The following is a 24,716-nucleotide window of genomic DNA, read 5'->3' as shown; positions in this document are numbered from 1 at the left end:
TCAAAGCAGAATACAAAAGGACATGAACCTACCAATCACAGGTATGTAAAAATGAGTTTCTGCAAATTGCTAAGAACTAGGAGTGAACTTAACAAGATGAAAAGAAATTTTTAAAAAATCTTCATGGGTTTTTCTTTCCTATAATGTTCAAAATGATAATAAAGAGTAAGTGATCCTAATAAATATGATAATAATAAGCAGAGGGGGAGACAGAGAAGGAGGAATGTTTTCCCACTGGAACTGGAGAAGGGGAAGGAGAAGAGGCTGAGGGTAGGGAGGGAGGGAGCTCGGTGGGAAGTAGGAGCCAGGAAGCCTGAGGACCAGCACCCACAGCCACAGAGGCGCAACCGGGAGCCCAGCCTCTGGGGGTCCCTCAGGGCCAGCTAGGTAGGTAAGCAATCTGAAGTGGTGCTCCAGGGCACCTTTCACAATAATTACAATGTCAGTGGTGCCTCCTAGAGCTGTGCAAGGTAGCAGTTCTGGGACAGAAAGAAGGCTGGAGCTGGAGGGTTTGCCCATGCTGGAGAGCTAGAGGCAGAGCCACTGCCCTCTTCACCTTCTTCCGGACTTCCATTGTCACCCAAGATCTCTGCAGTTTTTCTGCACTTTCATTCCAGAGGGCTAACATGATGCCTGGCCGACAGGAGGTGAAAGGCCTTCAGGAGGAGCACAGCCTCCCCCTGGTGGGGAGCCTGACTGGCAGGGAGCAGGCAGTTCCAAAAGGTGCCAACCTGGGCTCCCCTGAGACTCAGGGACAGTGCCCTCCACAGACATATCAAACTCAACATGTCCCAAGCTGACTCCTCTCGGCAGCCCCCCTCCACCTCTCTAGCCACACTTGCTTCTCCTCCTGTGCTCCCCAGCATGGCAGACATCACCATCACCCACCCAGGGCTTAACAGGCCCTGCAGGATCTGGCCCTAGCTTCAGCGCTCACTTCACCCTGCTTTGCACCCTGTGCCCCACCCACATGGAGATATTTACAGTTCCCGTAATATGCCAAGCTGTTTCCATCACCATGCCTATTCTCAGGCTGTTTCTTCAGCCTGGAGAATCTTCCCTCCCTTGCCCAGCTGCTTATCTGTCAAGACTCAGCTCTGGCAGCGTCTCCCTCTGTGTCATCCCTTTGCCCTCCACTGCACCCCACCCCCATCACCTGTCCCCACGTAGAGATCAGCACCTCAGCTTATTTGTCTCTGTAGTCCCGACTGACATCTAGCCCTGCTGCTGGCACTTCTTCGGCACTCAATATATATTTTATAAATAAAAGAACAAATGACTGAATGTGGAACATCAATTTTGGGGTGGACAAACAGTGAATCTGATTAACAAGACCAAGCCCATGTGTGGTAGCCCAATGCCACTACATTTCTGGTGACAGCATCTCCCAATTCACCACTGCCCTTAGCCCACTCCTTTCTAGCAAGGGTCTTCGCTCCAGGCCCTTGGAGACTTCCCACCACCACACACAGCAGGTGCCTCTGTCTTTGGGTCCACGTTCTTCTCCAATTGCCCTGTAGAGGGGTCTCTCACCTGTGTGTGGATGCGCTGTTCAGGGCAGTGAGCTTGCCAGTAGAGGTGCTGAGTCAGGTGGGTGGGTAGGATGAAGACAAGTCATCTCTTGGCATTCATGAGAAGCAATCGCCTTAGCTGTGCCATGTGAGGCTATCTTAGGATTGGTTTTGGGGGTGGGGGACAGGATGCAATGATTCTCAGGGATGTTATGTTGTCACACTCCCTGGCTGGGTGAGCTCTTTGCTCTCCAGCACACACGTGATGGAAGGGATGGCAACCACTCATGCCCCCTGCAGTAGCTGGTTTCCAAGAATGTCCCGGGCCCCTGGCCTCACTTGAACCACATAGGCCTAATGCTTTCCACCAGGGTAGGGGGTGCTGCCCTTCCCCTTTCCAGTCTGAGTCCCCCAACTCTCCTACATCAGCTCATCAACCTCCCCTCAGGCCAGCCACTCAGGTGAGTGGAGTCTGACCTGCTGATCTCCTTCTTAGCCCAGACTGCTAAGGTATGCATGCTCTAGGCCTGGCCCTGTCTGTCATCCTCTGTGGCAGCCGCAATAGCAGACAACACTGTGAGCCTGGTGCTAGCGCAGACCTGGTCCAGGAGGAGTAAAGACTGAACTTCAATCTCCAGGAAGCTCACAGTCTGCATGCTTAAATGCACAGCAGAACTGGGGGACTAAGAGACAACATGTTTAGACAAAGTGAGTTCTAAAAATCAAATCCAAAAGACAGATACACTGATGCTTCTCTTAAAAAAAAAAAAAAAAAGATCATCTTAAGTCGCATGTTTTTCTATTATAGGGACTTGAGATTTCATCCCTGGTTCCAATGGGCTCTGCCTCGAGTCTTTGGGCAGGCATCTCTGATCCCTGGGCTCTGCCAACAGTTTGGGCAAACCCACAAGGATGAAAGCTACTGTGAGCCTTATGTTCAGAGAGTCCTTAGTGTACCAGGTGTGGTTCCTGACCCCTAGCTGAAAGATGCCAGTCTGGCACCCTCATGGATGAACCTGGTATTCTGGTCTCCATCTCTGTTCCCGTTCTGCTACAGTGATGCCCCTGACAGGGAAGTCTGAGTGCTCAAAAAAGTGAGCAGATGAAAGAATACAAACAGTTCAAGACCAAGGTCTGCAGATCTGCAAAGGGTGCATTCTTCCAGGCACTTCTACAGCCCTTTTGAAACAGACAGTCTCATGAGGCTAGGTGGCTGGAACACAGGATTCCCTGACTAAGACTTTTAGGGCCCTAGAGGTGAATATTTCACACTCTCCCCAGCCCTGAACACAAATCAGTGGGGAAAATGTCATTTCAAACCAAAACTTCCTTCTTGAAAGGGTAGGCCCTGTTAAAAAACCTGGGAGGTTTCTGGATGTTAAAAGGTGGTCCTGGCCAGGCGCGGTGGCTCATGCCTGTAATCCCAGCACTTTGGGAGGCTGAGGCAGGTGGATCACTTGAGGTCAGGATCTGAGACCAGCCTGGCCAAGATGGTGAAACCCCGTCTCTACCAAAAATACAAAAATTAGTCGGGCACAGTGGTGCATGCCTGTAGTCCCAGCTACTCACTCAGGAGGCTGAGGCAGGAGAATCACTTGAACCTGGCAGGCGGAGGTTGCAGTGAGCTGAGAGCACTCCAGCTTGGGCAACAGAGCGAGACTTCGTCTCAAAAAAAAAAAAAAAGGTGGTCCTGGGGAGGAATTTAGGGAAAGGGCACTGGGAAGACCGGAATTGCTCAGCACAGCAGAGGAGAATCTGGCTTCCCAGAGTCTATCAAGGAAGGAAGGATGAGGTGCAGAGATGGGAAGGATGAGGTGCAGAGATGGGAAGGGAGGAACAGGAGGAAGCTAGATTAGATGGCGATGGGCTAGGGAGCGTGGTGGGATCTTGTGGCCATTGAGAAATCCCCGGGTGGTAAGACAGCCAAAATAACTTTTCAGAACATTTCAGAAATGTGTTCTTAAATTGTTTGCTGTGTGATGTAATCTCTCCCCTGTGACCCACAAACCTTTATTAAAAGTTTTACTACATGTTACAGCCTTATTTTGTAGTTGTTTAGCATGGGGTGGGGGTTGAAAGGAGAAGTGGCTGAATTGACCCCAGGAGCTACAGAAACAGTCACAAGACCAGAATAGTGAATAAAATGCCAGACAAGGCAAAAAAACTAGAGCCAGAGGTGACCATGAAAATCCAAGTCCTCCCAGTAATGGACTTTCCACAGGACATGGTAATTGGAGCCAATGTCATTTGAATCTCAAAGGACAAGCTACCTCAGCTGACATTAGGATACAGACAGGCTTTGCCTCTCCAGCTGAACTAAGCCTTGCAAAACATAAAATGCGTCACATGTCCTTTTGCCAGCAGGGCCTTAGCACAGACACTGCACATAGTAGGCCCAGTAAAAGGGTGTGAACAGTCCATAAATGTCCTGGATGCCCACTGAGAGCTGGAAGGGTCTAATGCTTTGGTGGAGCAAGTACTGGAAGGCCATTCTGGCTGGGGACTTCTCCATCAGCTCTCCTGGTATCCACCCTCATACCCATCAGCCCTATCCCAATGAGGGTTTTGTAAACAGGCAAGGCCCAGTCGGAGATGGTGGTGGAGGAAGTCACAAAGCGTTGTGCAGAAACCAGACTGCTCTGAGTCAGTTCTGCCCCCTATGAAGTCAAAGAGACAGGCACTGCCCCTTGGGAAGGAGCTTTAATCCAAAGGGCCTGGGGCTGGGCCAGTGAGTGAGTGGGCTGTCTCGAGCCCCGGACTTTTCCTAGGAATGGCTGTAGGATGTGTCGTGTGGGGCTCTGGGCTTTGCTCCCAAACACCCCTTTCATGCTCCTCTGAGGCCTTGCCAGGAACCCCGCAGCCCAAAGACCTTCCGTTCCGCAGCATCATTGCATGAACCTCGCGCTGCTCCTAGGGCTGATGGTGCCACCTGGTGGCACAAAGGGTCCTGCTCACCCTGGGAACTTCGCTCTCGAGCGGGAGAGGAGCGGCTTCTGTGGCCCAGCCCAGCGTGATGACGTCACGACAGAGCGCCGTTTCTCCCCGCCTCTTCCCCCTCCCGGGAGCTGCCAGTACTTGACGTGGCGTCACCGCCCTCTACCCTCGCTTTGCGTGCGTGTTTGCGTACAGCGGAGGTGGCGGCGCGGGCAGGTCGGAGCTCGGAGCTGCTGCTTCTGGTTCTCTTCTGGCCGCCGTCGCTGTCCGGCTGCCTTGGGCTGCCGAACAGCCAAGGCGTGGGCCCCAGCACCTCAGAAGCCGACGCAGCTCGACGCAGGGCCCGGCAGGAGGGTGGGCGATCGCGTGTCGGAGGGCGCCGCGCGGGCAGGCAGGCGGGCGCCAGAGGGGGAAAGAGGCGGGGGCGGCGGGTCAGCCGCTGGCCGGGCCGGCCGGGGGATGTCGATGCCTGACGCGATGCCGCTGCCCGGGGTCGGGGAGGAGCTGAAGCAGGCCAAGGAGATCGAGGACGCCGAGAAGTACTCCTTCATGGCCACCGTCACCAAGGCGCCCAAGAAGGTGCGGGGGCTCTGGGTGGCGGGGGCGGGGCTCGGGCTCCGGCCTCGCGGAAGGGACGCGAGCAAGCCCGGGCTCTGGCTAGTTTGGGACTTCTGGGGGTGAGTGGGGACGGCGGAGGTGATGTAGGGGGTGGCGGCTGTGCGGCCCCAGGCCTATCCCGGGCTGAAAGGCCGCCTCTGACCTCGCTTTCCTTTGTCCCTCGGCCCAAGTCCTCCGGGATCGTTTTGAAACCCGACAGGGCCAGGCCTTAAATTTGCGACTGACTTTTCCTGGATGAAGGGCCTCGAAGACGAGAGTGGGAGGGGGTGAACCAACTCAGCTGACCCTTGTGACCAGTCCGGGGGCATGGGGTGTACAGAAAATCTCCCTTCAGGTGAGTGGGTAAATCTGGCAGAACTTCCGTCAAATCTTTGGGAGCAGTGGCCCGTTTATCCAACAACTGCGTGATAGCTGGGAGGCAAGAGAAAAGAATGCGTGAAGCTAGCTCTGATACACAGGTGAAAGCAACGAGGGTAACATGAAATTGAAAATCTATGATTTTCACTTTCTACAGCCTTCCAATTACTTCGAAATATGTAAGAAATTGACATTTGGAGGTTGGTGACAGCAGACACTGTCATGGATACAGGTGGATCCTAGAGTCATGTGAATAGATCACTTAGGCATCCCTGGAGAAAGGAGCTTGGGTGGGTTGGAGTAGTGGGTGGTAAGGAAAGATTGCTCACTCTTGACTGTACTTTTGAGGCAGAACAAGTTTGATCTATTGTGCTGTAGGTTGAGCTCAAAGGACACCCTTCGAATTCTCTCATAAATGGCAACCTTTGGAGATTTTAGTCTGACTAGCTCTCTGAGTGGTGGAATTGGGATCCTTGTTGGTTTCTGATCATTTACTGCCAGCCACATCTTGATTTTCCATACACCTGGCACCCAGTTAGCAGTAGACCAGAGAACCTTTACAAAGAGGTGACCTTCCTGAAGCCAGTGAGAACCCAGATAAATGTCTCCCTTCTTTATAAAGACGGAGTCTTACAAAGCTGTCTCTGCCTGCATCCAGTGTTTAATCGGATGCAGGGCTGAACAAAGCAAGGGCTGCAGGAATAGTTAAGTCCTTGAGGCTTCAACTAGTTAAGCTGTCTTAAGTGGAAGAGATGGCTTTTTTTTTAAGTGAATTAACCTGCCACTCCAGAAATCAAATGCAAGATTAAAAAAGACAAGTCGCCATTGTGTGCTTTCGCTCTGTTTTCTCACAAAATTAAGAATTTAATTCCTTTAAAAGATTGTGGAAGATTCCTTGACTCTGAGGCATCTGATTAACTTTAGTGCTGTCAGTTCAGTTGACTGCTTTGTTGGGACAGTGACCCTTTGCAATCTGCACTATTCTTTGGAGAAACAGTCACAGTCCTTATAAGCAGAATGATTGAGAGTGGGACCTTAGATGAGTTAGAGGAAAGAATGGGAAAGCCCTAATACCTGAATTTCCCAGACTCTGGCATCTTTGCTGTTACTTGCCTTTATGTTAGTAAATCTGTATTCTTGAAAGTACAACTGTTGATAAGACAAAGTCTATATTGTAGATTGTAAAAACTCATTAAGGCAGGGATTCTTGTTCACCTTTGTATCCAGTGTGCCTAGCTTTGTACCCAGCATATAGTAGGTACTCAAATATTAATTGCCCACCTGGCTAACTAGTAACTGAGATGTCCATGTGGCTACCTACCATGAATAACTATCCCATTTCCTCTTTTCTTCCCAGGAGGAATATTACTAATGTGTATTATTGTCAGGCCAAGTGCTGATGATTTTAGACTTATATTGCATTAGCTAAAAGAAGCAGGCTCTGCCAGGAATGTGGGAAGACCCTGTTTTAAGTTTCCATTTGCCAGTAAATGTGCCCCACCGTGTTTCTTATTAATCTTTCTCTTCTAAGTTTTATTGTTTAGCATTTACGTAGTACTTTGTAATAAAGTGTTTTATGATGACTAATTACCCTTTCCCTAGTGATGATAAAAGACATTTATTTAGTTAATGGATCAGTTGAGGACTAGTCAAGGTCACATAGCAAGTCCTAGGCAATCTGTTTTTCAGAACTGCTGAATTGAACAGTATGACTTAAGTCACTTTTGTACCTCTGCCATGTGTTGATAATGTGAAAGCATGGGAAAAGTAAGAGGGGAAGAAGTAACTTGGCATGGTACTTAATGGTGTGAGAAAAAGCCCTCTTCAGATGGTGCAGTCCTTCACCTGTGAGAATTCTACCCTGGCTCTAGACCAGGGATCCTTGGATTATTCTGAAGCCCTGAGGCCCCTCAGGAATTGAGGATGTTCTTGATGCCAGAGGATGTAGGTTACTTCGGGGTGACCTTGATGGTCCTCATTTAGATCAGATCCCAGTGTCACTTTCTGGTCCGGTTTTATTCATTTTGTTTGTTTTGTTTGAGACAGAGTCAGCTTTTATTCATTTTGTTTGCTTCATTTGAGAGAGTGGATGTCCATCAGTTAAAAGCATAAATATCTAGATTCTTCAACTATAATCATGACGTACTCAGTTTTGTATGCCAAGGTCTATCACACTGCTATGAACAAAATAGGACTTGTTGGTTTGATTGAAGATTTGAGATGTCTGGGTGTCGAGAAGTCAACTAAAGCGGTATGACCTTGAGCAAATTAATTAGCTTTTGTACCTGCATCTCCTCATCTGCCAAATAAGTGCCTATTTTTTTGGAACAGGTGGAGATAGGGGCATGTTGGGGAGTTAAGATAGCAAGTGTAATTTTTTAAGTCTATTCGTATATTTATATTCTTTCTTCAATGGGCATTTGAAGTGGCTTATAACACAGAACATATATGTGATATAAAAGGAAGTAAAAACTATAGAAAGAATGAAAAAAATATTGTTAACCTCGAGGGCTAAGATAGTTGATGAGGTTGATCACATGCAACTTTAAACTTTTAGCAGCCAGAGAATAAAAAGAATCATAATTACATTCTCCTTAGCAGGCCTGGGAAATTATACATGTCAGTTCCTCAAGAGGACAACTTTTCCTGACACAGAGTTCTAAAATAATTTTTCATGGGACTGTCTTAATAGCTGTAGTATAATTCACATTGTAAGGCTTGTTCACGACTGTCACTGGTGATTTCAGATGGTATGGCTAGGAAAATTTGAGGTAAGAAAAGGAATCCTTGAGTTTTAAGAGTTAAGTGTACCACAACTGAAGAAGATCCTTGTTTAATGTTGGCAGTTATCCCTCAAACCAAGTAAGTAATCTAGTTCCCCATAACCACTGGTTATTTATCCCTCTTTTGCTGCTACTTTGTGTAACAGGAGTGGTAACTGTCCTTGGACCTTTGGAAATTGACACTGTGTCAAGTTGATTCTTTTTTCATAGTGTTAACCCAAATCTCCAGCTTGTTGGAGAGCTCTTAGAATAAGCATGTTTCTCTGGAAGGCCTTTCAGAACATTTGCTGTTCTCTGAACTTCTGAACATTAAAGGCACTCTCCAGAGTGATCCATTAAACATTTTGACCTAGGATCTGTGCAGTCAGACCTACCAGCAAAATGTGGGGAAGGAGAAGAGCACAGAAGAAACTACTTTTGTTTATAGGATATTCTTTATTTGAATGAAGCTGTGCACCACTAATTCATCAAAAGGGTCAGCTGAGACTTAGCAAGCACACCAAGTAGAGCCCCAATGGGTACAGCTTGGGTGTTAACCTGATAGGTAAAATCCAGGTTTCTCCTTTTGTCATCAGAGTTATCTTATGGATAATTTTTGGTGCAGTTGTATAGAACTTACACCAGGACTTGTCAGAATCACTGAAAGGATATTTCATAGGTTGGCATTTCCTATCTTCACATCATTAGTATCTCTTGATTCTCCTTAGAGTGGCTGCTGTTTTAGTAGCAGTCTTTAAAAGAGGAGTTGGGGTGTAAGAAGATCCTCTTTTTAAGATTTCTCCACAGGTATTGATTACATCTCTTTTTCTTGTTTGGTTTAGTTAGTTACACTCTAGTTTCCAAATTACTTTGTTCCAAGTTCCTTTAGACATTTAGCTTGTAACAGAAAGAAATCTGTTAGAAGATTTCTAGATCAGTAGTTGTCTAGATCTTTTGCTGCCAAGGTTACAAATGTATACCTTTTCTTTTATCAGGAGTGTGTCATTTGGATCCAGAGTGTTTTACCCAATATAATATTCTTTTTTAAAATTTATTTTTATTTTTTATAGAGATGGGGAAATCCCTGTGTTGCCCAGGCTTGTCTTGAACTCCTGGGCTCAAGCGATCTTCCCACCTCAGCCTCCTGAGGTGCTGGGATTACAGGCAAGAGCCACCACGCCCACCCCAATATAATATTCTTGGAAAGTTGTCTATAAAGGATATTTTGATACATGGAATCATGCAGGTCTTTAGTTGCCTGTGACTCCTAGCAAGTGTACTCTGCCACTCCAAGTAGTTAATGATCTGTAAATAAGCACTTTAATGCCCTCTTGGGGTTGTTTTAAAGGAACTGGTGAATAAAGGAGAATCATTTATACCTGCCTGTTTCTCATTTGGGAATGTGAGTATTGCATTTTTATAAAGAATGTCAACCCTGATTATACTGGACACATTTTACTATAATTTAGAACTGAATAGTAATTCAGAACACATGCTAATGAGGTGCGTCAGAATGTCATGTGTGAAGGACAACCTATGTGCACAGACCAGAGTTTTTTCTAGCCTGAAATCTGAGAATCCCCAGTTGAAGACAAATTCTTACCACAAATTTTCCTTTTGATTATTGTCAATACTATCAGTGCCTATTGTGTAGTAAGCAGTTAATAAAAATTCACATAGAATTGCAGTTGCCTTTCCTTTTCTGATTCCATATTTTCCTTTGACTCACTCAAGTAGTTCTTTTGTCCCACTGTTGCTTGGCTGTTACATAAGATGCCTTTAACTTCCCGTTTCTGTTCCTAAAACTGTGAGTAGTAGTACAACATAAGGTAAGCACTGATTTTTGGAGTCAGTTTTACCTTTAGTCTCTACCATCTAATAGTTGTGGGACATTCAACAAGTGACGTCCTTTTCTCATCTATAAAATGGGGAACAATGATAGTGCTACCTATATAGATGATTGAGAGGGTTAGCATTTAGTAAATAGTAATTAGTGGGGTTTTTTTTGTACCTAGAGTGACCATATATCCTGGTTTGCCCAGCGCAATTCTGGTTTATACCTGTTATCCTAGCATGCAGTCCAATGACTGTCTCCGTAGCTCTGAAAGTTACCCTGGTTTATGTGGCCACCCTATTTATAACTCTGTGGATGATGCAACATGATAGTGCAAATGAGAGCCTAATTTTGAAATGTTAAAGAGCCAAAACAAAGAAGTTTCTATTGGAATGTCTTTTCAATAAGAAACTTTTTTTCTGACAAAAATGTTATTTTATATAGAGCTTACAGCTACTGAACCTCAAAACATTTTGTTAACTACAGGGGTGGGGTGCGTAGACAGAGATCTTAGAGCTTTTGATGGAGTTGAGATATCCTCTACCTTACCATTCCCCATTCATCCCCTGTAATACATAATGCACTCATAGAATGTGGGTATTTGTCAGACACTGGGCCAGTCTCAGTCCAGGAGTTTATTTCCTTAAACTGCAGGTGTTTGGGGTTTTCCCAAACTAGAATCCTTGAATTACATGAAATAATTCCAAAGACTTCTGAACTGTGACTTTATCATTTTAGGTATGTACTCCAGCACCCCCGCCCCCATCCCTGCAGGTACTGTTTTCTCATTGCTCTTAACAGCCTGCTTCTAATTATGTATAACTGATTTTCTCCTGTAGAAATGTGTGGCCTTTGCTGTATGCCACTCATAGAACTAGAGTGGAGCACCCATGCCTTTGTTGAGAGACTCAGACTGCTTTCATTTTTGTTTCTATCTCTGTTTAATTTTTCTAAAGGATTTAGCCTGGTGCCTTAATCTCAGAACGTAGATAATGATTGATACTGCTTATCAGTATACATTGGGGGGCTTAATCATTCACTACCCAAATGGGACACAAAGTAAAAGTTTAATGAACCATTGGTAAAAGGTAGTATTTGGAAATCTGGGGTAGAGATTGGAAAAGTACTTTTGAGAACCACAGGTGCAAGACTCTCCAAGGATGCTCCTGCTGCTTATCATAAAAGCCCCAACGCCTCCGCTAATGTGCCTGTGTACTTAACCTGTGGGGCTTAATGGGCTTAACATGTTCTTCTCTACCAGCCCAAGCCAGTTCACTTGTTTTAAAGTGGACAGCCTGTACTCAGTTGTGTGATGGAAATGGGGCATATTAAACAGGAGGGGTCTGGGACTGCTCTCTGTTCCATGCTGTTCATCTTGGACCTGCCTCAGGCTTACTTCTTCACAATTTGAGGAACTGCTCAGCAAGAGCACACCCTATTGTTGACATGTTTTTCTTTTCTCTCTGGAACCTGCGAGTGTACGATGGCATTAGTGGAATCCCTCTGAGCCTGTGTGCCAAGGAAAATGCTAATGTGCTGATCCACAATGATGCGTGGCTCAGTGTGAACTACATGGTAAATTTGTGAGTGGCAGAGTAAAGGGGCAAGAGGCTGGAGGAGATGAGTATAACCCATCTTTCATTCACTTAGACTTCCTGAATGAAGCCGTTCATACTGAGTTTTGAGCAATGAGAGGATTTTGGAAGTTCTGTTTTTAATAAATGGCTCCAACTCTTCTAGTACTTACTAATTGTATTAAGGTGAACCTTTGGGACATAGGTTTCCATGTGCATAATGGGAAGTACTTTGTCCCTTTTCCCTCAGGACTGGCTTGACCTCACGTCAAGACCTCACGTCAAAGCTTTTGGGCCATGACCTGTTGCCTTTGTGGTTCCAGAAATCTTGGGGGGGAAAAAAAGAGAGAGAGAGACCTATCATAAAAGTTAATAGGACAGGCCGGGCACAGTGGCTCACGCCTGTAATCCCAGCACTTTGGGAGGCCGAGGCAGGCGGATCACAAGGTCAGGAGATTGAGACCATCATGGCCAACATGGTGAAACCCCATCTCTACTAAAAACACAAAAAAAATTAGCTGGGTGTGGCAGCACACACCTGTAGTCGCAGCTACCTGGGAGGCTGAGGCAGGAGAATCGCTTGAACCCAGGAGGTGGAGGTTGCAGTAAGCCAAGATCGCACCACTGTACTCCAGCCTGGCGACAGAGCGAGACTCCGTCTCAAAAAAAAAAAAAGTTAATAGGACAGAGATTCTGATCTGCCCTCTTTGACCAGACCCACCCCTTCTCCTTTCTCAAAGACTTTAAGGAAAAGACTTCAGGTTCTCATGACGTTAGCTTTATTTTGGGGATGTAGAGAATAGAGATTTACTTTGAATTTTCAAAATGCACATCCCCATCTTTGTTTCTAATTTTAGAAGAGAGGTCAGTAAGTAGACAGATTTGTGTAGAAGACAGAGAATTGGAATATGCTTCTCTTTTGCCTATTTGAGGGAATGCTCTTGAGAATCACTGGATTAGAGACTGTAGAACAATGGCTCTTACTCTTTGAGTCAGAGGTCCTTTTAAGAGTTTAATGAAAATCCTGGTTCTTTCCTCAGGAAAATTCAGGAGCACAAAAATTTGCATATTCTGTTAGAGGATTTATGGGACTTCTGAAACTCATGGATCCTGGGTTTTAAAGCCCTGATGTAGAAGGCCAGGCCTCCAAGCCACAGCATCTCTTTTCATTACAAGTCCACAAACTGCTAAGAGATTAAGTTTCCAGCCTGCAGTTTGTCCTTATGGCTTGGAACAAAGCTGAGGTTGTTGGCATTGTCAGCTGCCTCTTTGAGATGCTCCTCAGCTTCCCAAAAGACTCATTATAAGTGCCTTGAGAGTTCAGCTCAGGAACTTAACACACATTTGAACCGGCATTTCGGCCACTTTGGGGATTTTTTGGTATTATCTCAACTCTACTGCTCTTCATATGAAATGCGGAAGCCCGTGAAGCTCCAGAGCCGATTCCATAGGAGTGTTTGAAATAGTAGCTCACATAGTAGATTATCAAAACTAAATAAAATAATTTGCTTCTGTATATCTCTCAAAAATAGGTTTGATTTCAATGTAGTACTTCTTGAACTATTATATTTTAAGGACTGACCTGATATTTGAATTTTACTCATTTGACTTTTCTAGATGGAACATGTTGAGGGCAAAGACTGTATCTCACGCATGTTTATATAGTACCTGGCACATAATACTGTCAATAAATGTTTATTGAATAAAATAATGTGAGATAATCATTCCTAGGAGAAAGTAAGTTGGACTTCTGTGGTGGCTTTGACTCACTTTCCCTTTCAGTTGGCTGGGGTGATTTTTCTAACTTAGAGCCCTCTCACATAGGTATAAGGAAGTACCGAGAACTGCAGGTGAGAAATTGATGAGAATTTCCAACTTAATAGATCCCTTTATAATGCCAGAAATAGGAGGTCAGGGAGAAGACATCTGAATATATGCCTCCAGCTTCTTAGCCCAGTGGCAGTGGGCATAGGGATATCCTTAGAAAATAATGGGGAAGGTAACTTGAATTTCTCACCATTGAAACAACTTTTAAACCCTTAGCATTAGGGACACTCTGCCCAAAGTTGAAACTGGTATCCTGGTTTATACATGCTCTTGATTTAAAGAACAGGGAGGCTTTCACATAGGGTGTTTGAGGTTTGGGGATTAGTGATGAGTTGAATAGTTTGATTTTGGAAAGTACATTGGAACTCTGAAAGTAATAAACAACAGCTCCGCCCGGCAGTGATGAGCAAACTTCTGGTTCCTACTCTGCAACCCTGGCTGCCCCTTCTGAGCCAAAGGCTGAGTTTGATGCTCAAAAGCTATACATGCCCTTCTCTCTTTGAAACACACCTTCTTTAGAATTACAGTCTTCTGGGAACTGGGCCAATGCTTATCCTAGCCAGAAGCTCAGGCTCTAGTTGGCACTACATTTTGTGTGTTCTGTTTCACTTCAAGTGTATAACTTAGGCAAGATTCAGGGGAAAGGGAGACCTTCAGAATTTTGCTATTTTGTGTCGTTTATTTGTTTGAGATGGATTTTTGCTCTTGTCGCCCAGGCTGGAGTGTGATGGCACGATCTCGGCTCACTGCAATCTCCACCTCCTGGGTTCAAGCGATTCTCCTGCCCCAGCTTCCCAAGTAGCTGGGATTACAGGCATGTGCCACCACACCTGGCAAATTTTTTTGGTGTTTTTTTTTTTTTTTTTAGAGAGATGGGATTTCATCATGTTGGTTAGGGTGGTCTCGAACTCCTGACCTCAGGTGATCCACCCGCCTTGGCCTCCCAAAGTGTTGAGATTACAGGCGTGAGCCACTGCACCCGGCGAATTTTGCTATTTTGGAAGTTGAAATAGGTGCTTCCTAGAGATCGCAGATGTATCCAGTTGCTTTGGTAACTAATTCAGTTTCCTATGGGTGGCCAGGTGGTATCCCACTTATTATTCAATACTTGAGGGTTCAGTGCCCAGCTTCTGAGCACCAGCTTTCTTAGCAAGCAAGACATGAAGATTCCCAGTGTTCATTTATGAGAAGTAGCCCAGCTGGCTTGTCATGCTGGACTAGATGAATTGTGAATGTTAATTATATTGATAATACAGTGGCCTTGGTAACAGACTTGTAGCTGCTGTAGAATCTGTTTACTTCAGGTTTGTAACAGAAAAGAGACCAAGCTAGTTGGGAACATGGTGTTCTCAGTGTAATAAGATGTATTGTAAGACCAAGGAAAATGCATCTTGGTGGGGCTGACCTTATTGCACCCCTTCCCCAAGATTTTCCGGAGAGAAACGTTATTCTGGGGATAGTTTCTGTTCTTGTTTGCCAATCAATAATGAATTGAGGTTGGCAAAGGCTGGGTTTTTAGTGGAAGTGGGATAAAGCATGTTTAGAAATCATAAAGTTTAGAAGGAGAACACCTGTGTTAAGCACCTTATTTCTCTACCTAGTTTATAATTAGGAGGGGATGGTTGATGAGATTAGTTTCGGCCCTTGCATTCAGGAGGTGGAGCCCCTCCTATTTGGGGAACAGGGGGTTCATAATTCTGTACATTCTTTTCTTACTCTGCAGTGAGGGGATTAGCTGAGCACTGGGCATGTCTGGAATGAGAGCACTTTGCCAATTTTTACTGAATTTGGACTAAACTAATAAAAATACAGTCTTGGTCTTCCTCAGACAGTCTCTTTGTCGTGTTTTCCTAACCCCTAGGATCCATCTGATGGATTATCTGTTCCTAACAGATGGAGTTGGTATTAAAGGTAGATTCTCTACTTCCTTTGCCTTATTGTTTTATTTCTGAACAAGGCATATCTAATGCATTTGTTCCCTGTATTGGAAGTTGCTTCAAGAGCCTGGTAAACTCAGTGTACTTGTGTTTCCTTTTCAGATCCTGCTTAGATTATTTCTTAGATCAGCACTTCTTATTCTGTGGAAGGAGAAGAAGGTATCAGTCACATAGAGAGCTTTTTCGCAATAACTCATTACCTGGCTCTAAACTAGAGCTGTGTAATCAGAATGGGGGAGGAGCTGAGAGTAAGAGAACAGATGGAGAATGGGTTGGCATTTTGAAACAGCTTCACCAAATAAACTTGAAAGCTCCCAGATTTAGAACCATTATTTTAGATTATCTAGCAAGACTGGCCAACATTGTTAGGAAATCTGATATTGAGATGGTAATGGTCCAGGCACGGTGGCTCACGCCTGTAATCCCAACACTTTGGGAGGCCAAGGCAGGCAGATCACCTCAGGTCAGGAGTTTGAGACCAGCCTGGCCAACATCTCTACTAAAAATACAAAAATTAGCCAGGTGTGGTAGCAGGGGCCTGTAGTCCCAGCTACGCAGGAGGCTGAGGCAGGAAAATCGCTTGAACCCATGGGGCAGAGCAGGTTGCAGTGAGCCGAGATGGCATGACTACACTCCAGCCTGGGCAACAGAGCAAGACTATGTCTCAAAAAAGAAAAAAAGATGGTAATGCAGCTACCAACTCTCCTGGATGATTTTGATCATGAGGAGAAATCTTGGTCCTCCCTCATGTGAAAGGTCCTGAAAATAATCTACCGTTGCTCTTTTGCTCCATGTATTCAGAGTAAACCATGACCAGAAATCATGTAGCCCCGTCTGCTCAGGATGCAGTGTCCCAGGACCTGTGCTAGGCACTTAGGGTGCATCAGTGAACAAAACAAAGATTCATACTCTATAGAGTTGACATTCTTGTGAGGTTATTATTTGGATCATTTAAGTCCAGTGAAGTGGTTCTTAACCATTTGGGGTTTGGAAACCTCTGAGAGATGTGTACATATTCCAGCAAAATGCACACAGTCATGTGTCACTTAGCAAGGGGGATACATTCTGTAAACTGTGCCCTTAGGCGATTTTGTTGTGCAAACATCAGAGAGACTTTAAATGACTGGCAACGCAGTAGGTTTGTTATACCAGCATCACCACAAACGTGAGTAATGCACTGCACTACGGTGTCACCAGGCGATAGGAATTTTTCAGCTCTATCATATTCTTATGGAACCACCACTGTATATGTGGTCCATCGTTGACCAACCTTCATTACACAGCACAGGACCTTATAAGGGGGAATTGGCAGCCTGAAACCCATCCATGGACCCAGGGCTAGGAACCTAGAAGACTTGTCTAGATTTGAGGATGTGGTGATTGGGATAAAGCCAGGCCCTGAATTGGGTGTTTGGAACCATTTATCTCCTCGCCAGACTGAGTTGTAGTTTCTTGATCTGTACAGCCAAACCAGTATGTAAACAACTCAAGGGTATCACTAGAAAAAGAGGGAATGGCTAAGCCTTCTCTAAGCTAAAGAGTCTATGTTTTATGTGAAATGCTAAGAATGATTCTGATTCTGTTCTCACTCTTACCCTAGTTTCTAGTTGGCTGGGCTTCTGGTGCTCAATAGATTAAAAGTCAGGTCAGAATAAGAATTTCCCTAAGGTGCTAATTTATGTTATGAATTCCTAGACTGAGAATGATAGTAAAGTTATAAAGATCATGAGGACATTTTAGTGAAATTCTGGCTTCAAAAACACAGAAAGTGACAGGAGTTGAGGGGCTGATGAAATAGCCAGAGTAAAGATTAGAGAAAGATGACAGGAAGAAAAGGAGGGCAGAACTGAGACAGTCGACTAAGCTGGTGAGCCAGTAGCCAGGAGAGCAGCTTTCTCCTTAAGCCAAAGTGAGCAGATCTGAGACTCATGCAGAAAAATACTCCTTTTTGGTCTTGAAGGGGTCTGTCACTGTTGCTTTGTTACCAAATAGTACCCGGGATAAAAAGCGGGAGGGCAGATAAGGGTTTGCCTTAACATTTATACCAATGTTAATGTATCTCTGTTGCTGGAAAAGTTGGTGTTAAACTTGAAAGAATGGCCAAACCCTGCCTGAGGGTTAGTGCAGTGTATAACGTGTACTGCAGAAAGATGAATGAAATGGGACACTGGGAGAGAGAATTATGTAGAAAGACACAGCCGGATTTAGAGGTTGGAGCACACAGAGTCCTGTGCCAGTTCCACCTTTACCTCCCTGAAATCTGATCTTTAGTATAACCACAGGCCAAGACCTCTTTACTTTAGGTTGATCTTTACAGGGATATCTAAGGGAGACTTTCCGTATGCACACTGGAAGATAGCTGAATAAGGGCTGTGTTCAGGCTAAACTTGTATAAACTCATCTCATTAGAGAACAGAGCCCATAGTCCTCCCCAGAGGAGTGAGGAGGCTCTAGATGGTTCCAGTTATAACTGCTCTCCAGCATATGGTAAAACTGTTCTGCTATGAAACCTTCCAACCAGCTACTTACATAAAGACATCTCATTGTTTGCTCAGTGATGCATTAAAGCTGAGGCTGCCTAAGCTAGAGAATATAATCACATACCAATTATCTTTATTTTTTATTTTTAAAGAAGCCCTTTAAAATAACCAAAAGAATTTCACACCTCACTTCCTGGGACTGGGACTGTTTTGCAGTTGTATTCAGCTTGTGAAGTTATGTAGTTAAAACTTGCTACTAAGTTTTTGGAAAAATTATTCTTAAAAAGTATAATTAAAAATTCTTATTCTTGGGCCTGGTATGGTAGCTTATGCCTGTAATGCTAGCACTTTGGGAGGCCAAAGCAGGAGGATCCCCTGAGCCCAGGAGTTTGAGGTCAGTCTGGGCAACACAAGGAGACCCTGTCTCTAAAAAATAAAAATAAAATAAAAATTATTATTTTTTTGAGACGGAGTTTCACTCATTCGCCCAGGCTGGAGTGCAGTGGTGTGATCTCACCTCACTGCAACCTCCGTCCCCTGGGTTCAAGCAATCCTCTTGCCTCAGCCTCCTGAGTAGCTGGGATTATAGGTGCCCACCACCACACCTGGCTAATTTTTGTATTTTTAGTACAGATGAGGTTTTGCCATGTTGGCCAGGCTGGTCTCGAACTTCTGACCTCAGGTGATCCACCCACCTTGGCCTCCCAAAGTGCTAGGATTACAGGTGTGGGCCACTGAGCCTGGCCATAAAAATTCTTAAGTGGAAAATTTTCTCCGTTCGTTAATTGAGTATTTGATATTTTTTTCAGCTTTATTAAGGTATAACTGACAAGTGAAAACTGTATGTATTTGGACCTGGAGTGGTGGCTCATGCCTTTGGGAGGCTGAGGTGGGAAGATTGCTCAAGGCGAGGAGTTCAAGATCAGCCAGGGCAACATAGTGAAATCCCCATCTTTTACAAAAAAGAAAAAAAAGATTAGCTGGGCACGGTGGCACATGACTGTTATCCTAGTCACTCAGGATGCTGAGGCTGGAGGATTGCTTGAGCCCAGAAGTTGGGGTTGCAGTGAGCTGTGATCCTGCCACTTTACTTTAGTCTAGGTGACAGTGAGACTCTGTCTCTTTAAAAAAAAAAAAAAAAAGTATTCAAGGTGTACAGTGTGATATTTTGATGTATACATTGTGAAATTATTACCACAGTCAAGCTAGTTAATATATCCATCACCTCATAGTTACTTTGTGTGTATGTGTGTGTATTGTATGTGATGAGAATACTTAGGATCTACTCTTAGCAAATTTCTAGTATACAATATGTTATTGTTAACTGTAGTCACTGTGCTATTCATTAACTCTCCAGAACTTATTTATCTTATAACTCCAAACTGTACCCTTTAATCAACATTTCCTCATTTCTTCCACCTTCCTGACTCCTGGTAAGAACCTTCTGCTTTTTGCTTCCATGAGTTTGGCTTTTTTAGATTGCACATAAAAGTGAGATTATTTAATTGATTACTTTAAATAAATATCTACCATAACTATGAAACCAAGATTCAGTAATCACATATCATGTTACTTAAATCCAAAATACTTCAATAAAAATAATAGCCTTATAAGAACTTTTGTTAGTCGTAGTAGTCAGGTGGTACCAGAAAGTAGAAGTATATCAATGGTAAAATTTTTTTTTTTTTTTTTTGTAGACAGGTTCTTGCTCTGTTGCCCTGGAGTACACTGGCACAGTCACAGCTCACTGCAGCCTCGACCTCCCAGGCTCAAGTGATCCTTCCACCTCAGCCTCCCGAGTAACTGGGACTACAAGTGTGCACCACCATTCCCCACTAATTTTTTTTTTTTATTTTTTGTAGAGACAAGGGCTCACAATGTTGCCAGGGCTGGTCTCAAATTTCTGGGCTCAAGGGATCCTCCCTCCTTGACCTCCCAAAGTGCTTGGTTTATAAATGTGAGCCACTGCACCTGGCCAAATATAACTCTTTTTCTGTTGGTAGAATTCAGCTGTGCTAGATCTTTTAGACATAAGACTTGGAAAGGGTGCTTTTTGAGTGGCACACCACAGATGAGAAAGGAACCTAATGGAATGTTTTTAGTTTAAAAGAAATTCTCTGATTGTGCTAAGTGTTCATGTGTGAAATATTCCTCCAGCACCATTCAGCACAGGATAAACCTCTTCAAAAAGCACATTTAAAGTATATTCTCAGTTGCATGTTTTAGAATATGGTAACTTCTCATGAAATAACGAGTGAATTTCCCCAGTGACCAAAAGAGGAAAAAGAAAAAAATCAATGGTTAATTTGACCATACTAAACTAAAAATTTTGCTTAAACACAGGTGGAAATGATACAAATAGGGAATTCTGAATTAATTTCTTTTGTCCTAGTAAAGTAGTCTAGATTAGATTGCCCATGCATTCTCCTCCTTACTCCATCCCCAAAAGACAATGGAAGTGTATTCTAGAATGGAACATTTTGTTACCACAGTGTTTGGGGTCTGCTATTACTGGGCTCTCCTCACCCTTTCCAGATCTACGGAGCAGTACTTCTCAATGGCAATTCGTTGGCAACTTAAAAACATTACATTTCTTTGCATCATTTTACTTTTCTGAAAATTAATAAAGATTTTTGGAACTGAAAGAATTATTTTCCTTTACCAGTGCTTACAAATCTTTATCTGGTATTATAAGCTCAGAAAGCTTATAGTGCAACAGTAGACCACTCCAAGGTAAACTGACCCCTTGGAAATAAAGGGGAAAGCTGCTGTTTTCCCAGCCTATTCCAAAAGAAGGAAAATAGAACTGGGCTTGTGGGTGTTTTTTGTTTTTGTTTTTGTTTTTTTGCTTTTTGCTTTTTAAATCTCAGTGTTGGTAGCAAATTGCCTTAAGCAAGTCACTTAGCCCCAACCCCTGTTCTGTTTTCTCATTTGTGAAGCATAGATGCAACATTGAAAGGATTCTAGAATGTTTTGAAAATACAAACCCTCTGTAAACTGTAAGCCACAGGTGTTGAGGCAAAGCACTTAAAGTCATATAAATCTAGGCATTCAGGATCTTGGTGTCCACCCTACTAGTAAGTGTGGATTTCAAACTTCCTGTACAATCAACTTGAAGTAAAAGTCTCCATCTAGCGCTATCAGGTGGTGTTACCAGTGATGCTTGTTCTTTGTATGCCAAGAGTTCAACAAAAATGGTTTGTAAAATATTTAGATCAGTGATATTCTAGCAGTGATATATATTGACAAAATTTGCCAATATTTTCCTATACAAAATTTAATTTTTTTGTTTTTGTTTTTTGAGACGGAGTCTCGCTCTGTCGCCCAGGCTGGAGTGCAGTGGCATGATCTCAGCTCACTGCAACCTCCGCCTCCCAGGTTCAAGCGATTCTCCTGCCTCAGCCTCCTGAGTAGCTGGGACTACAGGCACACGCCACCACGCCTGGCTAATTTTTGTAATTTTAGTAGAGACGGGTTTCACCATATTGGTCAGGCTGGTCTCAAACTCCTGACCTTAGGTGATCCACCCTGCTCGACCTCCCAAAGTGCTGGGATTACAGGCGTGAGCCACCATGCCCTGCCTTGACAGCTTTTTATTTCCCTGAGCCTATACTAGTTGGTTCTTATACCCTATGAACCAATACAAAATGATTCCCAAGTGAAAAAAACAAGGTGCAGACTATATTATCATGCTACCTTTTGAGTAAGGGAGGGAAAATAATATGTATTTGCTTCCCACACTCCTAAAAAGAAACATAAAAAGGATAAACCCGAAACCAATGAAAATGGGGAGGGACACGTAGAGTATCAGGGCTAGGAATAGCAGTGAAACTTCTCTGAGTATACCTTTTAAAGTTTTGAGACATGTAAATGTTTTATATGTCAAAATCAGAGAAAAAAGGAAAGCTTTAAGTTTTTACAAACACAAAGGAATGAACCCAACCAAAATATAAAATCTTAACCTAATATATCAAATTGATTACTCAGTCACGCAGAAAATAGTACGTTGATTATATATCTTTATGAAATATATTCTGAGGACGAGAAGAACTTCAATGAAACCTTGACACGTCACTCAGTAAATTTTGGTGCATAATAACATTAGTCTTGTCATTTTGAAACTTTTATATGCATTATAGAATAAATAAACATTAGAGACAAGACATACAATAGGAAAATTAAACTTTTTAAAAAAAAAGGTAATACTAAATCTGAAGTAGAAATATCAATATGAACTCATAAGTAAAAGGATTGATTTCTCTCTCTACCAAAAGAACCTAGGAGTAGTGGCATCTCTAATAGCAATTATCACACCTCTTACACCAGATATTAGCTTCTAAGTACTACTCCCTCCTAAAAGAAAGGCTCCTGAGAGAAATGGTTGATTCCAGGTTTGGAGAAGAGGAAGAACAAGGTGAGCCTGGTATATCTTCTTTCGTCAAAAAGAGTGGAAGGACTGTAATGGAATCATGTCAAAGGACAGCAGAGCCAGCTTGAAGGAGGCTCCCACTGGCCCAGTTTGAGACAATATGAGTATTCAGTGCAATTAGTGTATAATTAAGTGTAATCTGTTAAATACATAAAAATCTGAATGACAAAGGGAGAAGATTTTTCTTTACAAAAGAATGCCAGCTAATGTGGAAGGATTGATAGAAAAATAGAAGTTGCGATTCTATAACCTTCCCAATATAATTGGTTCAGGCAAGGATTATTAACAGATGGTAAAGTCATTAGGGAATAGGATATTAACATGATGAAAAAAGTATCGCCCTACAAATTAACTTTTACTTGCAGAAGAGAAAATGTACCTTTCAAAGAAGAGATCTGATGTTCTCACTTTAACCAGGACTCAATCTTAGCATTGCTGATAGTGGAACAACCCGACATGTGCCTCCTGATAATAATGCAAGGTGAAATATACTACATAATCCAGGAAATATTCTTGCCAGAATTTTAACGTTTTTCAAGTAAAACCTCAGAACTGAATTTTAACGTTTTTCAAATAAAACCTCAGAACAGAACCTCAGTTTATAGGAAGGAAACCCTCTGAAAAATTCAAAACATGAGTGATTTTATGAGACAATTAGTCTGGATTCCTCAAAGAAAAGTCAGTATCACAAGGGGGTGAGAGACATTGGAGAGACTGTTCTAGATTAGCAGAGGCTAAAGGAACCTAACAACCAACTGCATTTAATGAACCTTGAATCCATGCTGGGTTGGTAGGGTTGAGGAGACTGTTGGGATATAAATAAATATTCTTGAGAAAATTGGGGAAATTTGAATATAATCTGGACAGTCTGGATATATGAATATATAGAATAATTGTTAATATTAAGTGTGATATGTCATCATGGTTCTGTAGGAGAATATTCTTATTCTTAGAAGATAAATTCTGAACAATTATTGGTAATGTTCATGTTTGCAACCTTTATTTTTACAGGACCATGTGAAAGTATGCATGTGTATGTGTATATATATAGAGAGAGAGAAAACTATTATGGAAAATGGAAAGATTCATTCTAGGTGGAGAGTACAGGTGTTTATTATACTATGCTTTTAAATTTTTTATATGCTGAAAATGATTATAATAAAGTTGGAAAAGTAAAGTACAACAATGGTGCTAGCGAGTGGTGATGGAGGGTAGGGGGTGGGAGAGGAGACTTTAGTGTTGTCACTAAAGTAGTGGGTATGTTCCAGGAACCAGGATTTCTTCAGTCACCTGTACTGATTCTTTTTTTAAAACCTAGAATTGATGATAAATCAATATCGGGAGAAACAGATGACTGGCATGTGTTTATATAATATTGGTGGTGGGACTGAGAAAAGAGAAGTATGGACAGGTCAGGCAACTAGGTAGGTAGTAGATAGCTAAATAGGCATTGAAACAATCTGGGTGTGTGTTACATTCTGTTGCAAATTGTGGTGTTCAAAAGATTGAGAAGCCCTTTTCTGTCCTACTTATTGCCTTTTTTCTAACCTCTTATTTTCACTTCTAGTTGGCAGTTGCAGGCCTCGATTACTCATTGACTGGAGCACTTTAGGAGATAATAGTGAAGTGAAGTCAGTGAAGTGTTTAGTCTTACAGGAAGAGAGGGGAGTAACTCACAAGGATCAAACTACTCTTTGGCAGAGTTTTTCAAGCTGTGTGTTCCTTACCTTTGAAGTGACTCAGCAGTTTGGGGCCTGGTATTGCCTCACCTCTTCTCGCCGCGAGCATTGACAGAAGATCTAGTTGAGTCCTACTTTGAAAGGAGTATTGCTTCTGACTGTGGAATTGGATTCTAGCTGTGTGTGTGTTATATCCTGTTACTGTTGAGACACAGAGGCGGGGAGTCAGGGGGAAGATATGTGCTGAGATTAGTCAGCCTGCCCTCCCTCTCCCCCCATAAATTCAGGCCCCATCTGGGGAGACTGAGAACTTAAGAAACTTGAGACAGGGAAGGAGAACAGGGAGCAGCCAAAACTTGCTGAGTCTCAGAAGACTGGTTTCTGCACAAGGGAATGGAAGAAGTGACTGGAGGTGGCTGTGGATTCAACTCTGGCCTGAGATTGATTCCCTTGAGATAAGTTGTTTTCCGGTGGGTGTGTCTGGGAGCATTGTGTTGGGAAGGGAATTCCTTTCTTTGGGAAACACTTTTTTTTTTTACTTGAAGTGAAAGGTATTCAGACTTGTGTATTTCTTGTACCAAGGAGTGGGTGTTTATTGATAACTGTTTCTTTGGGTTCATCTGAAGTGGGAATCAGACTGGTAAATATCAAGAAAAACTGGGCATAGTGGTGTGGGCCTATAGTCCTAGCTACTCAGGAGGTGGGAAGATTGTTTGAGCCCAGCAGTTTGCAGCCAGCCTGGCAAACATAGTGAGAACCTGTCTCTTTAAAAAG

General features: G+C 43.3%; 1 protein-coding gene across 3 annotated transcripts in view; it reads left to right on the top strand.

Moving 5' to 3' along the window:
- Nucleotides 1–4,614: 4,614 nt before the first annotated feature.
- Nucleotides 4,615–24,716, top strand: part of AHCYL1 (adenosylhomocysteinase like 1) — a 39,422-nt gene continuing 19,320 nt past the window's right edge. The window contains exon 1 of one of the 3 annotated variants that reach the window (XM_054492584.2): nt 4,615–5,024. In XM_054492584.2, coding sequence (XP_054348559.1) covers nt 4,905–5,024 — 120 coding nt within the window. In that variant the 5' untranslated portion in view covers nt 4,615–4,904. Of the gene's footprint in view, nt 5,025–5,369; nt 5,398–24,175; nt 24,413–24,716 lie in introns of those variants that run through there. The other 2 variants (XM_054492577.2, XM_054492581.2) reach the window with 2 other exon arrangements.

This window comes from Pongo pygmaeus, chromosome 1 (assembly GCF_028885625.2).
Source record: "Pongo pygmaeus isolate AG05252 chromosome 1, NHGRI_mPonPyg2-v2.0_pri, whole genome shotgun sequence".
In the NCBI taxonomy this organism is placed as follows: domain Eukaryota; kingdom Metazoa; phylum Chordata; class Mammalia; order Primates; family Hominidae; genus Pongo; species Pongo pygmaeus.
This window is presented reverse-complemented; position numbering and strand designations above follow the sequence as displayed.